Here is a 17870-nt window from a genome sequence, read left to right on the forward strand (position 1 = left end):
TCTCTCTCTCTCTCTCTCTCTCTCTCTCTCTCTCTGTGTGTGTGTGTCAGTGGAGTCACTAACACCACGTCCTCCCATTTGAAGCTCTGGCCAGGATATGGGATCCGGGGGCTCGCTGTCTCACTCTCTTTGTGTCTTTCCCGTCTGCCTGCTGGCCTCAGAGGCCACAGCACACAGGGCCCAGTGATGGCCGCCCTCTCAGTCCACTGCGCCCTCCTCAACAAAAAGGGAGTCATTGTGTCCTGCTGTGTCCCAACAATGAGCGAGTTAATATGAGCCAAGTGGATTGAGGCGAGGGGGGGGGGGTTCTGGTGCTTGCTCCCCGACTCCGGCCTCATCCATCAGTGTCAGTCCCCTCACCTCCGGTTCCTCCCGGTCCGCCTCTGATGGTCATCATTTCAGCTCCGGGCCTCTGTCCTGTCCTCACTTCCCTGCTCGTCCTTCCTATAATGGTCCCTGTGGACGTGGTTTAGGGGTCATCCACGGATCACTGCCAGCAGAAAACACTGCAGCTGACACAGTGATCTGTTCACAATGACGGGACTGTACTTCAGTACAATTTGAAGGTGTTTGTACCAGAGGGGCTCACAAGTGGAAGCCCAAGTCAAGTCTCAATTCTATTAGCTAGAGTCCAAACCAAGTCTCAAGTGTTTGAGTGAGAGTCCAAGTCTCTTTACACTGTACTAATGTAAAATATTGAAATACTTCCATCACTGTCTATATCAGAGATGTCTATATATTCTGTATCACGTGTAAGAAATGCAAGAAAAGGGAATTTACTGTAAATGTAATACAAATTGATTTGTTTTATTTGATAAGATATCTCCTTTGTTTTGTGCCTTCAAGAAGAACTCTCTTACAGTAGAAACGTTCTGCCTATCTGCTTAAAAGTAAGACTAAATGTCTCTGTGATAACTCTTCTGTGCTGAATCTCATGATGGTCTCATGCATGATAATTCCTCACATTATAGCATTCACATGCTTCATATGTCGCCATTGTTCCTGAAGGTCCGAACATCATTTGAGATGCTGATCTTGGAGGCAGGGTTTCTCTCTGGGTTTCCCCCTGAATGCTGCAGTTTCCTCCATCAGTCGGTTAAGTCGGGTGGAGTCTAAATCTGCCGATCGCGTAGCTATGAATGAGATTCTCTGTTATCTGTTCATGAGAGACTTGTAATGCTGGTCACAGTCGGCTCCAGCCCTCCGGCTGCGTGAACAGGATCGGGCAGGTAGAGAATATAAAAGTGTCAATCAAGTGTCACCTCAGCCTTTTCTGGAGAATGACTCGGGTGAAGATCAGTTCAGCCTGGCTCAACATACTGTGTGTGTGTGTGTGTGTGTGTGTGTGTGTGTGTGTGTGTGCACACAGTTCTGTGTTCACGACGTAATAAGGGAGTTAAAGATCATAACAAATACTCGTCTCAAATTTAGAATTAACACCCCTCCTTACGATGGGACCTTTTGAATACAGCCGAAACAATCGGCGCATATGAGCAGCATCACAGGTGAGACCTTCACCTTATTATGTTTCAAGTGTGTGGTCATGTGTGTTGAATGTGAATGGTTTAGAATAGACTGCTGGCACGGCTGCTTGTGTTTCTGGCCCGACTGCTCATTTAAGTGTCATGCTCTGTGTAGGATCTGCCAAGAACTGCAGAAGAAGAAACCTACCGTGTTGCACGAGCGTCGACAATGCAACAAGTCTCGAGCTCAAGTTTCCAGCACTCACTGCTGGAAAATAATCCAAAAAAAAGTCATAACTTTAAGGTTTAGAAGTCATTTGTTTTATATTTTAATTCATTTCTTTCCTCATAACTTTGTATTATTTATTCTTCTTATGAAGAGTGTTCTTTTGACATGTTTGTTTATATGGAAAAGAAGCATAGAAATATGATGTTTTGCTGTCTTGGAAAATGATGCTTCACAATTATACATGTCCTTTACTCCATTACAATTTAGCTGTTTGTTATCGTTTATCATATGTTCATATATTCATACAAATCACTTTAGAAACAGTCCATTGGGAAAGCAATGAAACAGCTTTTTATAACTATACATATGGAGTTTAATAGAGGACGTTGTTTTCATGTCTTGATATCGGTGCCTGTGCTGTCAAAGGTTAAACTTTCTTTCTGCAACTGCAATTTTTTACCCAATGTTCAAGCTGCAGTCACAGTGAGAAATCAATTCAGATCAGAAACAGTTTCAGACCAATTCTTTTACAGGAGCAGGAAAAATACCAGAAAATGCAGCAGCCACATTACATGTGTTCTCAATGCAGGGGCATGAATCTCCCCGTGTCACCTCCATCACTGCACACAGAAACTCTTTATGCAGAGAATTTGTTCAGAAATGACAACAGATAATCACAAAACTTCCTGGAACTCACAAGGAGAAACTTTTAATTCCTTTTAGATCAGAGCCAACTACAACTGAGGAAGAGGAGGTTGGGGGTCGTTGTTTCCAAGCTTCATCATCCATCGTCCCCCATAATCGCTGGCTAATGACGGGCTTCCTGTCAGAGGGGAGGAGGAGGGGGGGGGGATTATCTCCACATGACAGCTCCATCTCTGTTGATCCGTCTGAAGTTTACACACAGGTTTGGGATTTGACACGACAAGACGGTCAGGAAAAAACATATATATCTCTATCTCTCTCTATCTCTCTCTATATGGGAAAGATTGAAATTCACGTATGAAATTCCTCTGGGGATGAAAAAAAAACTGAGTGGCAGCTTTCTGCAGACGAGATGTTCAGGAAAGCAACTTGTGGGAGGAAAAAGATAACGTAACAGTTTTCGCTTTGCTTTCAGTATCACCTCATCATTAGTGAGCTGTTTACACTTAAAACAGACATATTTCATCACATTTATGTGTCAAATTTTTGCGATACACAAATTAAAGAAAAACTTAGGAAACAGCTTTTTCTTGATCCAAACATCAAAAATACAAAAAGATTTTGCCATTTCTTTTCCAGTATATTTTCTTGAATATATACACACGGCTACATGCTTTCATTGTAAGCAGCGAATGTCGATCGAGCAAAACGCTTGACCTAAATAGGGATTTAATAACCTCATTCTGGGTGACCAGGCTGGATCAGCGTTCCGCTAATCCTAAACGCCACATCTGGGAGCTGAGAGGGCCCCATATCCCTCTCTCTCTGCTCCTCTGGGATAAACAGACCCGGAGCTGAGAGATTTGAACTCTGAGCATCGACTCGTGTGAGATTAACGTGGGGGGCTTTCGGTCTGAAGCCTTTGCTTTTTGGTTTTTACGCATGTAAGGCCGTCAAATAAAAACGACCTGCAGAGTGAGAGTATATTGTCAAAGGTGGCGTTTTCAGAGCGCCATTGAAACCTACGTCGACGAGCTGTAAAGGCTCATTTTGAGCATAATGTGTCGTTATATCAAGGATTCAAGGATTATTTATTGTCATTATACAACACAGGGATGCACAACCAAATTCAGTTGTAGCCCATTCGTAACACAACAAACCGACGACAAACAAAACAAACACAGTAGTACATCCCTGCAGGGCATTTTTATGAATTTGCATCATCAGGAACGTAAACAGCAGCAACAAAAACTATTCTCTGATCAGATAATATGGCCGACATCTTTACATTAAAAATCAAACATGAGGAAAACATTGTCCATCGACTTTGACTGACGTTTGAGCACCAAGCATCGTGATGTAAACACAGAGTCCACCTCTCCTGATCCCACCAGAGTCCTGCACTCTGTCCGTCAAGTGCAGCTTGATCCTGGACCACCATGGACTAAGGTCTCAGTGAAGATGTGGGCCCAACAGTCACTGACCTCCCGCTGCTTTCATCCATCTTATTTTTCTGTAACAGAACATCAGACAGCCAGGAGCATGCTGGGTAGTGGAGTAGCCTTTAGATCCTAGCTGGGTTAGCTTAGCTTCCATCTCGGCTCTCCTCCCTCTCCTCCCCGGGGCAGTTTGGTGGCGTTCGGTCCGTTTGGTCTGGCTAGTTGGTCGGCCGCTGCACTTAATCCCCACGCTTCCTATTCCGATGTTGATGAATGTATTCTGTCATATGCCGTTAGTAATAAACATGAAAAAAATAAACAAATAATGACAAAAATGTAGCAATATTCATGGTGGCTACCGGCCGCAGCATGCACATGCGCCGCCATTGCCATAGCAAAAAAAAAAAAAGGTTATGGTTTATGACGTTTGAACGAGCCTGATGAGATTTTGGTAAAAGATATTTGAGATTATAGAGGCGAAGTCCCGCCCCCTGTGGTGTCCCCCATGTTACGTTATTTCGGGAAAAAATATATACAGTAGTCAACGGCGAGAGACAAATCATTTTTTGACCCATTTAAACTCTGTCATGAATTACACACACGCTGAAAAAGAATTCACTCGCTGAACTAAAAAAGTTAAGGTAACAATTTACATAGATCTTTTTAAAGTATTCCCAACTCTGGCATTATTGAGTTAATCCTGAGTCTTTTATAATCTGACTGACCTAATAAATTGAGTGCAACCAACATGATTTGCCTCGACCTCACATGAGCTTAACTAAGTTAAACTAACTTAATATTAATCCAAAAGTTGTGGTGATACTAAGTTCAAATTGCATTATTCAAGCTATTCTAACTAATTCATTTTGATTCTATTCTACCTTCCATGCAAATTGTTACCTTAATTATTTGAGTATTAGTAATTCATTTTACTTAAATTTGTATAAATTACACGTGGAAGTCGTTTATTACAGCCCTATGTCTACATATGATGTTTGTCAATTTTAAAGATAATAGAAAATAGAGTGATTAGGTGATTTGCAAAGTTTATTATCAACCTATTTTGAATATCTTTATTCACTTTGTCATATTATCGGTGCACCGGGACCGCTCGCTGGGTTATTTTACATCTTCGGAGGGCCGACAAATGCTGCTGTCAATCTCTCTCTCTCTGTCGGCGACGCACCGCCTCCTCTCCAGTTGGGAGCGCACCGGGGCTTCGCATCTGGGTTTTTCTTCGCTGTCGGTCGGTCGTTCGGTCCACGCCCACACGACTGCCCGCTTCCCCCGCTGCAGCAGCAGCAGCAGTAGCGGCCCGCACACACATCGGCTGAGGGCTTTATTTTTCCCACAGCGGAGACGAACCTAATCACAGCTCCTTCAATCTGTCAAATATCATCTCTCTCTCTTTCTTCTTCTCTCTCTCTCTTTCCTTTCAATGCCCGCGCGTAACGTGATTTGCGCTCAGCAGCGCAATAGTTAACGAGCGCCGGATGCGCCCTCGCTCCAAGCAGAGACCGCTACAGTACGAAGATGGCGTCGGAGGGAGCCAGCGGAGAGCAGCCTCCTCCGGTACAAACACTGGCAACCGCCGTGCTGGGAAGCGTCGACACGGTAAGACGTGAACAGCCTGAAGGGAATACACACAAAAAACCTCCTCTCCACGGGGGGTGGGTGTTGTTTTTAAACGTTTGGTGGCGCAGGAAGCGGTCGCGGTGGGATTGAAGGGGAGGAAAAGCAGTGCGCATCTATGAAGCAACAGCGGTGGCCAGTGGAGAGCCCTCGCGACAATGTCTGGAGAAAGAACACAGGAGGGGGGTTCGGTGTAAGGGTGAGACATGACTCAGACACGCGACTCCTAAAATATATATAGCTATAATACGCAGAATGGGATGTTTCTATGTGTCTTGACATTTAAAGTGAATTCTTTTGTTCGCCTCCCCCGGCTGCTTTTTCAACATTTCACCCCGCTGCTGTAACGTTATCCTGCGGATGATCGAAGGGGACACCGTGGCTTGGTTTGGAGCTCCTGTAACAGGAGATGTGCGCAGAGACCTTGGAGATATGCGCTGCAGGACAGTTTCATCTTTATATATCGAGGCCGGTGGTTGATTTGCTCCTGAAAACCTTTTTATTCCATTTATTTCTTGCAAAATCTATTCACAGCCTGCAGATCTGCGAGTGGCATGGTTATTTTACTGAAGTTGTGCTCCACCAATCAGTCCTACATGATCGCTGACAGGGTTTCATAAGGTTGCAACCTGGAGGTCCCTCCTCAGGGTTTATACGCACGCATGCACGCGCACGCACACACACACACACACACACACACTGACTCCAGACAAAGTCTTTCCTTTAACAGCTGTCCTGTTGTTGAGCTGTCTCTTGTTTACACACACACACACATAGTTGTGATTTCTCACAGGTTCACATCCCTCTGTGCAGGTTGATCAATCTCTTGCCCCCCCCCCCCTTACCCTGGGATGCAACCTGCCACACTGTTGTCATCCACCCCGGCAACTTAATGCTATATGGGTGTCGTGCGTTTTTTTGCCACTTGAGTTTCTGTTTTATTAAACTTTAAGTACCACATCCAGTACAATAACCCCCCCCCCATCCACCCACATAAACCCACTTCTTTGAATGTAGGCTGCTGAAAAGTTGCTGGAATAGAAAGCAGCCACGGGTCCCTGAGGTGAGTGGGTGGTAGTGTGGGTGTTGAGGTGGGGGTGGGTTTGAGCGGTGAGCTGAGGAGATAGAGGGGGGGGGGGGCTGCTCACCAGACACCTTTCTAAATTGGTCTTAATTTCAGTGACTCAGCTGGCATAGCTGGGAGTACCGTGTCAGCCTGCCCTCCCTCTTCCGAGCGCGCTCAGAACTGCCCCGAGGCCACTTTATACATTTAGCGTTGAGGTGAACAGGTGCTCCGGAGACATGGGAGCCGGGCAGCCTCCTCGGCTCGCCCCGGCGCTCCTGCCAGCACCCTCTTCCTCCAGCGAACGGGGGGCTTCCGCCTCCATGACCCTACCCCCCCTTCCCCCTCCCCTCCACCTCCCCCACTCTCATCATGCCTGTGGTGGTTAAATAAAGCACTTTGCTCTTTGCTCACCCCTGTCAGACTCTCTGCTGTTAGCCCAAGGTGGGGGAAGCTTCTCGTTTTGTGAGGTCTCTGAAGGATCGGCCCCCTGCCGTCCAGAGAGGGGTCAGAGGTCAATGAGAGGAGCTCTGATGGTCACCTCCCACTCGTTTACCATAATACATGTTGGTGTGGCACACAGCATGTATGCAACCTGTCCTGCTTCCGGTTCTGAAAAGTGAAGCCAATGCTGAAGTGTCTTAAAACCTGCATTCTTTCTAGTGTCCACCAGGGGGCGACTCCTCTGGTCTTAAACATGAGTTTATGGTCACAATCTCTAGTTTCAAGTCTTCTTCAATTAGTAAATTATGGTCCATTTAGAGTCAAATAGACCATAAAGCAGGGTATGCTTTATGGCATACATGGCATCACTCCTCCTCAGTCCAAATACGGTCACTTCCGTTTACCGGTTGCAAAAAGCCAAGATGGCGACGGCCAAATTGCAGAACTCGTGGCTTCAAAATGTCAGTCAACAAACCAATAAGTGACCTCACGACGACTACGTCCACTTCTTAAATACGGTCTTTGATCCTGCTGAAGTTAAAGGACAACATGCTTATTTAAAAGATAATTCGTTATTTTGTTTAAGTTGATGAGATCTGAGGCTGCTGCAACATCTTGAGTCCAAGAAACACGAGCAGTCAGATGATTAAAACGTTTATTCGGTCTGCTGTTCAATGGTTGCAAGTCACTGAAGGCTAAAATAAGCCAGCTGTAACTCAAAGCTGTCGAATCACTTGTTGTTGGCCGAGAAGGCCAAAACAGTTTAGCCTTAATTAAAGTGCACAGCTCGTCCCTATAACCTGAAAATGAGATGCGCTGTATGTAATATATCAAATGTGAGTTTAATGCATCTGACAGATTAAATTAACAGTCGACAGTACCATCTGCTGAAGGTCCCGATTCAGAACCAGTAAGTTGAGCAGATTCAGATGTTGACCTGAGTCAAAGTTTAAGATTCTTGAATTCATTCCTCGTTGAACTACAATAAACACTCCGTTCTCAGTCCTGCATAGGTGTTGCAGAGTGATGCGTCCCGTCACTCACATACAACCTTTGTCTGAATACAGACACCAGCTGCAGAGAGAGAACTTTTCATTTTGGCCTTTACAGAATTAATGTTAATTATCTACAGCTGATCTGATGTCTGTCATCTTAACCAGCTGCACACGAGAAGCCTGCTTCCTTCATGTGATGAGAGACGAGATACATCTTTATTTATCCGGAGGGAAATGGATGTGCAGAACAATAACCAAAAGAGCAAATCCCCAAATATATACAAAGACAAAAATCATGTTTTGTCAGAGATTTGATAGTCTGAGCTTGATGAATCCATCGCAATATGCAGACTGGGAATCTGATGCAGAATTTAGCCGATGCGTGGTGTAAACAATCGCCGAGTTTAGCCATATTTCGGTGAAACTAAAAGTGAGCCACCCAAAATTGTAAGATAGTCTGTCATTGCGTAGAAACCATGTGTGCACACACACTTCAGCAGGAAGTCGGTCTGCAAAATCAAATGAAAGGTTGGATAACTTGTGTTTTCTATCTGTTTGACTTCCCAGTAAGTTGTCGTGTTTGTTGAAATGACGTTCATCAGTGAAATATCGTCATGATAGATGATAAAAACTACAGAAATGTGACCCAGGTTGTTTTTTAAAATGTCCCCCAGCTCGCTTTAATGTCTGGCAGTGACCATTGTGTGAGTGAGTGGTTATGTGGGACATGCTGCCACGTTGCTGAAGTGCCATCAACACGAGTGGCTGTAATGTCATCGCTTCTTCGTCCTGACAACAAAATCATTTCTGTGCTCCCACACAGGAGGTGATTCAGGTTACCCTGTAAACAAGTTGGATAGGTCATCACAGAAGATTAAGTATAATTGTAAAGTTTATTACAGGGTCACTTCATCCAAATAACAAATAATCCTTCCATGCAGAATATGCCTGTCACGATAAATACTTTTGCTGGATGATATATTGTCCCAAAAATAACTGCGATGAATTATAATATTGTGATTTTAAGACCATTTTATGCCACTGAAATGATAATATAATAGCATGATAATACAAGTGCACCCTTTCAAAGAGCAATGAACTCTTAAGTCTTAATGAGTCGATAGCATAACAAAGATTGAGGTCACGTCCAAATATCGTACGATAGGTCGATCATTCTAATGAGTTGCACTCAGAGTTTTAAACTTACTGTATTGTTAGATACCACAAAATAATATATAAAGGACTTTTTAATTCAGTGTTTCCCTCAACACGATGGTACTATTTTCTCGTTACCCCTCACAGGCGTCTTATTCACAGGCGGTCACATCACACAGTTTTGTAGTAACGGGACACGAGTCCGTGAGAGAAACTCAGCCAGACGAACAACACAAAGAGTGAAATGACACGAGGCTTATTACGTGGACCGCGAGCTCACAGCGAGCCGGCCGGGCTGCTCGTGCCCTCGGCGCTCAGCACGCGGAACAAAATGAGTGTTCGCTTGTTTCACCTGCTCACTGTGCAGAAACGCCAGAGAGAATCAGCCCCTCCGCCTTCCAACCCCGAGGCCCCCGTGACAGGACGGCGAGGCTCAGGGCTGCCGTCCGTCAAGCCTCCCCGAGTCGTCCGATTCTCTTGAGTGGCGAACGCTGCCGGGAAACGAGACTAAACGAGAGGGGCTCGGGGTTCGATGAGGATGAATCAATCGCTTCTGGAATCTCTGCTGCTTTCATTTCCAGGCTTGCTGTGTGACGTGAAAACGTGGTCTGACTAAACTGAAACACTTTCCAGCTCCTTGTTCTGAAAAGAAAATATTAGATTAGAGTAACATTAGAAGACTCAAAACTTCCTTTTGTTAAAGAATGATTTCTTAATTAAAAACCTGTGATTTGTCAGCACCTGCCCTTTTAAAGGAGAGAGTGTTGGCCTGTTTATTCATATGGATTCATCACCACTGTTCCCGTTGTGTGAGCATGAACTTTTCCCCTCTCACGGTGAAATAAACAACATCACCGGAGCGTATAAAGGACACGTAGAAGGCAGCAGCTTGATGAAATCTCACGGCGGCCTGTTCAAAGTCACACTCTGTGTGAGGGACCTCTGGACCGACTCCTTGATGAAATGGAAGAATCTTGGCCGCGGTTTGGATGTAGGTTTGTAAATCAGGCTTTACGTGACGACCGAACGTCACCAGAATGAGCAGGTAGCGATCCGCCCGATGTGCACCAGAGGCCCGGGACGCTCTTCGCTTCCTCCTTTTCCCGCTTTGTTTTACTAAAGTCTTATTGGACAAATAGCCTCCTGAAAAGCCTCCAGATATTGAGGATGCAGCTGGTTGTTGTTCTCTATTAGCAGATGGCTGCTGCAGTCGCCAACACGGTTAACTGGAAACTCTACTGTCGCCGACCTTCAGTGTTAAACTCTGGCCCCTTTTTTATATTCATTTCACTCACCTAGGTTTGAGTCAGAATGAGTTCAATCCCTTTCGAGGTCCCTGAACACAACAATTAGACGCTGTGCTTTGGAATGTTGACTAACCAGATGTTGCTGTGGTGTTAAGGGTCGTGACCAGGAAATCCAAAACCCCCAAAATCACGATGTCATGAGAAAAAGTTCCTCTTGGTCTGTTGTTGAATTTAACATCTTAAAAACACCAGTCTCCTGTCACATTTCTGATGTTTTAAGTTAGTTACTAAACTGTCTCAGGGACTTTTTTTAAAACTTAATTCCTTTTATTTATCTGGAACTTTATTCCTCAAAAAAAAGTACCAATACATTACAAAATTTGCAATTAACAAAAAAACACATATCAAAATGTATAAAAAGAAAGTACTCCTCGTGTAGACTGGCCTCTTCAGAGCTTTATGTTACTGTATTGTACATTTGACTTTGAATTATTTAACTGATTATTAACAATAGTATTTGATTGTTATTATTATTTCAGATTAATTAACATGCAAGCAGCATTTTAATGCTGAAGCTGGTCTTAAAGGAGACAACTCACTGATTTATGTAACCTCATTTTAGGTGAAGACTACAACTAAATGTAATGTAAACTACAATAATGCACCATTTTTATAAGCTGAATTTATGTTTGTTTTGTTAAATCTTTATCTGCAAATTGTCTTAATTTAAATTGTCACAGACTACACACAGAAAATAGATCAAGTCGTTGCAATGGAGTGGATTCATACAACTTAATTAAAATTTGTGAGGCATTTACAGGTAGAGGAGAGTTTTCAGTTTTTTGCATTTTATAAAACCCCCCAAAATCCACAGTGCCGTCTGGTTCTATAAACAACATTTACATTTTTATAGCGCGGACAATGTGATTCCCAGTCCCAGTATTTCAAGAAGAAAAGAAGAAATAAGAGAGTAAGTAGTAAGTAGTGGATTCTTCCCATGAACAGACGTTCTGCTTTTCATAAGTAGACCGCGGGAAAAAACAAATCTTTTAATTGACACGAGGGGAAGCATGAAGTGTTTCTGGTCAATCCCAATTACAGTCATCTCCACCCATTAGCCTCGCGACCGCCACTGACCACGTAGGTGCTTAATGACCTGGCTAAATGTAATTAGGCCCTAATAGCTCCGAGGTAGGACGGGACATCCAGCCTAATTTAATGGGCTGCTCTTAATGAGACCAGGTGGAGACCTGCAGTAAGTGGTGCATTTGTCATATTAGCAACTTTTTTCTTCTTCTACACAAAGCAGGTGCAATGTTGGACCAGTTGTCAGATCTTTGGTTTGCATAATAATAACAGCAGCAGTAGCTCAACAATTCAATTGTCGGTTGGAGACGGTTTCGTTGGTTTTACTGTCCCAACATTTTGGTCCAAACTGAACTCCATTTGAAGCTATTAAATGGGCTTTGGTCAACATTCATGATCCCCAGAGGATAATCCTTTTAATCTAGAGCCACCAACAGTTAATTAAGAACTGAACCAACATTGCTTTATTATTATTGTATGTAAACAAATAGTGTTTCTTGAGCAGCAACACAAAACGTTCCCAACATCTTTAAAATGCATTCGCAGCTTAACAATTAGCTTAGCGATTAGCTTTCATTTATTAGCCTGTTCCTATTAACAAGCTCCGTATGGCATCGCTAACGTTAGCTGCAGTGGACGAGGATGGACGGCTGCTCGCCTAACAGTAGAAAACTGAACATTTCTGCAGATTTGTGTTCTGCTTGTTGGTCACATGTTGTGATAAACTGCAGCTGTTACCTCCCTTACTTGTGAGGGTTTTATTGCTCAGGCCTGTCTATTCCCCGACCTTATTTGTTCAGCTTTCTTCTATTTGTTCTGAAGGGTTATGTCTGTTTCTGTGTAAGTACATTGAGAGAAAATGCAAAAACCAGAGTCACACATACTTGGGCAGTAAGGCTGATTGTGATCTCGGGGTTTTCGATACTCACCTTCATGAAAACAGTTTGATGTAAGAAGTATCAAGGGTCCAATACCCAGCCATATGTATATTGTATTGTGAGATTCTGACGTGTTTGTTTTCCGTCCTGTGTTGCAGAAATGTGAGTTCAACATGGATAACCTGAGCAAGCCAGAGCTGCTCACCCTGCTGAGTATCATGGAGGGAGAGCTGGAGGCCCGCGACCTGGTCATAGAGGCCCTGAGGGTGAGTCCGGACAACACACACTCCCGTACTCATTAGCTAAGCCTCTGCCATCTCAGCCATTGTCGGGTTAAGTTTCAACACGACCTGTTTCGGAGCGGGCCGAGACTTGAGATGAGATGATGAGCTGCGATTGTGACCCAGAATTGAGTTTGGGATCGCTTGGTTTAATGAGCGATGAATGGTCACGAACGCCGCTAAATGAATACGGTATCGCAAGATCTGAGGCAGTGACTTCCCCCCCCACCCCACCCCACCCCCGAGAAATATGCACTACACTGCTGTGATCACCATGAAAGACTGCCCCACTGTTTCTTTCTTTGCTTTGTAATTACTCGCTGATAAGCAGTCTCTCTCTCTCTCTCTCTAATTGCCTTTGTTGAATGGGAGCTGGCTGAGCGACTGGTTAGCACTTCCTGCCAGAAAAGACCAGTGTGATCAAATCCTGGTGTCCACCCAGCACCACCTGCTTAACTATCAGTAACAAACAGACGGCTGAGGTCGCTGCTTCTGGCTCCTGTTGTTCCTTAGTGACTATTGAAAACCAATTAGGTAGGTGCTGCTTGAGTAAAATGTGAAATTGTTTCTATTTGCATACATAGTGGAAATTTGAGCTTGAAATACAAGCAAAGTTCTCAGCGCTGTCTCTAGGGGAACACTGCTAAACTATGTGATTTTTGAGGATGGAAAGTTGGTCTTTCTGCTGATGTTTGGTATGTTTCAAAAATGTAATTTGATGGTAAAACCGTAGCTGGTCCACAAACAAGACACCTGGTTTTTGTTTCTGAATCTTTTCACCTTTTAAAAGAAATCTGAACCAGTGGTTTGAAGACGGTGATTTGCGTGGATGGAAAACCAGTGGATAACAGCTCACAGTCTGCAGGTGGACTACCTGCAGTTACACTATAAGCTGTCCAGCGTGGAGTGTTCTGCACTTCATTTAAAGGAGCTTTATTTAGCATTCTGAACATTAATATAGCAGCAAACAACTATTATCAATGTAAAGACATAGTGGAGCAACTGTTTGCGCGCTCAGCACTGCTGCCGTGGTTTGCGCTGTTAGCATCGTTAGCTACGAGCCGCTGGCTCGCCGTCGACGTCTTGCGAGGCAATGGAAATACATTTCTGAGCGTTTCCTGTCCTCGGTGTGTGTGTGTGTGTGTGTGTGTGTGTGTGTGTGTGTGTGTGTGTGTGTGTGTGTGTATATAAATTATACTGCCCGTGTAAATGGCAGAACCATGAAGGTTGGGATGAGTTTAAATATATAATGTATTGATCTGCAGTAACCGAATACTGATGCTGCACTGACGATGACTCTGTGGTGTCCCGGACAGCCTGTCTCGCCCGTCTCGCCCTCTCGTTAGAGATCGCTCCTCCCTCCAACGGGGCGGGAACGCCGAGTTATTTGCAAGCAAACACTCGTATGCCCCCTTCTATCTATCTCTCTCTCTGCAGTTCTGTATTTAGGTCAGGATCGGCGCCTCACTTTGTCCACGCTCTACTTTTAAGGCTGTCCGCTCAGGCTTTTTTAAAAATAAGCTGTTCATGTGCAACTCATTCTCAGTGTTGGGACTCCAGGGAAGCAGAGAGACGTTCTTATCAAACAATTAGTACTGAAGTTTGTAGTTGATTCTCTAAAGCAACAAAATGAGCCTCGATCGCTCTGTTGCACGCCGAACGCAATCTACATGTTGCAGGGATCGGTGCGGTGACTTTTTCTGTCTGTGTCGCTGTTATTTCGCTGTTAGAAAGCTGTTGACATTTTGTTCAGTTTTCCCTGATGTTGAGCTTGTTGTGTGGCTTTAAAGTCACCGACCTTGCTGATATTGAACAGCGGCTATTGACAGTAATTCCTCCTCCTCTCTTTCTATTCAGGTTTATCCATCCTGCTTCCTCTAGCCTTTGCCGTCTCCTTTTCATAAAATTTAGGACAGTCGGTGCCCCAATGTCACCTCGTCTCTGTCTCTTTGTGGTATTGGTTGTTTTTGTGTTCCACCCTCACCGTCACTTTGCACATGTTTTCTGCTGTTTTTCTGCCCCCCCTGTGGATGGATATCCTATCCAGGTTTCAATGAAATAAGCCTCCTCTCTGTCGCAAAACACAAAGAGCCTGTTTGTTCCGTCGCTGATAAGCCCCATCCTGAAAGAAAGGGAGACAGAGGAAGGCAGGGGGAGGACCAGGGAGCGAAGAAAGGAGAGTGAAATAAAATAAAAAGAGTTAAGAAAGATAGCGAGAAGTCCGGCTCGTCGGTTCGAATCAGAGCGATGAAGGGCGGGTGAGATGCAGAGAGGAAGAGAGTAAAAAAAATGGAGGCCTGATATCGTCTCTGACAAAGCGGGACAGTGTGACAGAGAGGATTAAGCCAACTCCCTCCAGCCGCTCACTTTCCAGTGCTCTATCCAAACCAACCCCCCCTCAAAGATTCAGAAGAAAAGCTCCATTCGGCCACAAGCTGCAGGGCTACCAATGTCACAGCACAATCAAAGCACAAATCAAGCTGACCAGCCGTATTTAGTCAGCATTTCCGAAAGCACCTTTCAGTGGCACCGTTACAGAGCCCCTCGGCCCTGGCAGTGTTAGTGCAGCTCCTCTTATCTAAATACTACCAATTCCCCGATCGTACCACTTCGCTGCTCCCACACCAAAAGCTTTCCACGGCTTGGCACGACTACTATTGTTTGTGGCGTTTGGGTATTATTAAGAGGCTTTGGTGCCGCGGATTAATTAGCGTGTGGCTAAAGCTGGCTGAGCTTCCGTATCAGGTTTCATCCTGGAGGAGAAGAAAACAGGCTGTAGGCAGATGAGCCAAACGTCAGCGATACCACATGATGGCTCCACAAGTCACTCATTCTTCTGCATAGAAAATCTCAAGGTCATTAAATCTCCAGGGCTCAACACTAACATTTAAAACTAGCAGCCAGGCTGGCGCCAGTTTTAGTTGCTGAAACTGGAGATATGGCTGCCGCCTTATATTGTGAGTAATTGAGATACTATGCAGATGAATACGTCAGCTTGAAAACGCTACATGTATACATACATGTCATGTGTGTGAGGCATGCTTCGCACTCAAACGTCTGACTGTAACAGCAATATTTAAACATCACCAATACAACCGATAATAAAATGTTGGCAACCGTTACTGTCGAGCCCTGAGCTCCTTTTTAACGTCCTTGATATTTCAAAGTCCCTCTGCAGTTCCCACACCGGCAAGAAGTAAATGTTTGTAAGCTGCTGGGGGATAAAAAAAGATGGCCGTCAATGATCAAAGCAGTGGTAGCTGAGCAGCAGAAGATGAATGCTGATGTGGCTGAGAACAAAATCACAGACCGTACCAAAACCAGAAGCTACAGTAATTAGTCCTTTAACCACTGAGGGTGAGGAGAATCAAAAGTGTAACCCGACCACGCAATACCAAGACAGTGAGCTGATGGAAGCTTAAGAGATACTAAAAGCTGCATAGGGCTGCAGAGTTTGGTGTTAGTTGGATTTACAACTATTTGATTCTATGGTAATAAGAGAAGATAACACTTAATGCAGGTGTAACATTGCGAGTCGTTATAATACACATGGCACAAGGCATTCACACGATCAACAGTTCCTTCATTTTTAAAAAAGTCACACTGTACTCTGAGACGTCCTGGACATTTGGACAGTTTCTAACTGTTGGGCGGTGACGTCCCTGTGAGCCTCGGCCTCAGTGGGAGAGAAGCATCGTGCAGACAGAGACGTCCAGATTGGACCGTCTGTGCTTTTGTGAAAAATGACTCGTCGGGATGATTTCATTGGCGAGGAGCGATCGGCGGGGGGGCCAAGGAAACGGTCACTATGATGCCAAGCAGAGAAAGAAAGTGTAGAGGAGCGCTCCAGTGTGTTCACATACAGATACAAAGAGCGGGCTTGAAGCTTTAGGTTGAGCGCATTGTGTACATACTGGGTGGCCAAACTACGTCCCGCTGCCCATTTTAAAAAAAATAATATGAAAAAGAATATGAAACCTTTTCTCACTAGCCAACGCGTTTTGATTTGAGGCGACAGAAAAGATTGTACTATCTTCCGTTACAATTTGCAGGTTATCGTCCTCTGATCGTTAAAGTCGACCCGAACTATGTCCATGTGATGGAAGTTGCACTGGTTTTTACCAACTCCTCCTCCTCCTCCTCTTTGTCACGTGCAGCACTTTCAGCCATTTCCAAACAAAGCAGCATGCGCTTTTTAGACTATTCGTTGGCGAATCTCGCATCGATTTGTGTTACTGTAATGTTGATAAAATAAAAATAAAAAACAGCGCGATAGACATACCGTATGGCAACTTCATACCTGTGTATTTTTTATGCCTTTTATCACTGTCACTGTCAGGGTTGGTGGTACCATTCCTGAAGGGACCGTAAGTCCTGAATAAACCATAAACAAATGAGGGTTTTCTCTGTTACAATGACTGAGGGCTCTTCTTGACGTGGATTGGGCGTGTCGTTCCCACAGACGTCCGTGTTTTGGGAATCCAGATGGGCGTTTGGCGTTTTCTGCTCGCCAGCAACCGGCCTCACGCGGGCAGCCTTCCTCGGAGGGGGGTGGTGGTGGGTGGGTGGGTCATGTGATCTGCCATATGACTTAGACAGCCCATGGAGCCGCTGTCAGCATTTGGTAGGAACATGCTTAGGACAACACAATACGTGGCCCCCGAGCCGTCAGGCTTTCTCCAGCGTCATGTTATCTCCGACCATCTGAGCTATTTAAGGCATGCCCTGTTGCTGGGCTTTTCCAGCTCACACACACACACACACACACACTCGGCAATGTCTGTCTTCTGTATCTCTGCTCATCTCCTTTTTTGTTCCCATAAATCTTTTTCGTCCTCTCTCGGTGTTTCTCTCTTTCCCTTCTTTGTTTCTATCTCCTCGTCTTATCTCTTTGGACAGGCGGCTGTTTGCTGCTTGTTACTCACCATTACTGTCTCTCTCTCTCTCTCTCTCTCTTGCTTGCATGTCTCCCTCTCTCCGGGCTCGCACAGCTAATCCGAAATATATTAAAAACACAGTGCTCTCTGAGCCACAAGATTGAGAGGGATGCTGTTGAGAAGCTTTCCTCCCCGACGAGTTCAATCATGTGCTGGGCAAAAAATGTGTGAATCAAAGAGAAATAATCTTTTCACTTTATTCAAACCGAACAAAATACTGAGCGATATTATCATCATCCCCGCCTGACCCAGCCTTTTTTAGGGGGGAGGTTCTGTAGATATTGGAAATGAAATTGAATTGAGAAAGCCCTTCAACCAAAAGTATTTTCTGTGTGTGTGTGTGTGTGTGTGTGTGTGTGTGTGTGTGTGTGTGTGT

At 44.6% G+C, this 17870-nt stretch overlaps 1 protein-coding gene across 1 annotated transcript in view; it reads left to right on the plus strand.

Moving 5' to 3' along the window:
• The first annotated feature begins 5267 nt into the window (after positions 1-5267).
• The window catches only part of cttnbp2 (cortactin binding protein 2), a 59044-nt gene continuing 46441 nt past the window's right edge, over positions 5268-17870 (plus strand). The window contains exons 1-2 of the mRNA XM_031857033.1: positions 5268-5390; positions 12435-12542. Of these exons, the coding sequence (XP_031712893.1) occupies positions 5310-5390; positions 12435-12542 (189 nt within the window). The 5' untranslated portion in view covers positions 5268-5309. The remainder of the gene's footprint in view (positions 5391-12434; positions 12543-17870) is intronic.

This window comes from Anarrhichthys ocellatus, unplaced genomic scaffold (assembly GCF_004355925.1).
Source record: "Anarrhichthys ocellatus isolate YVR2014 unplaced genomic scaffold, GSC_Weel_1.0 scaffold2, whole genome shotgun sequence".
Classification (NCBI taxonomy): Eukaryota; Metazoa; Chordata; class Actinopteri; order Perciformes; family Anarhichadidae; genus Anarrhichthys; species Anarrhichthys ocellatus.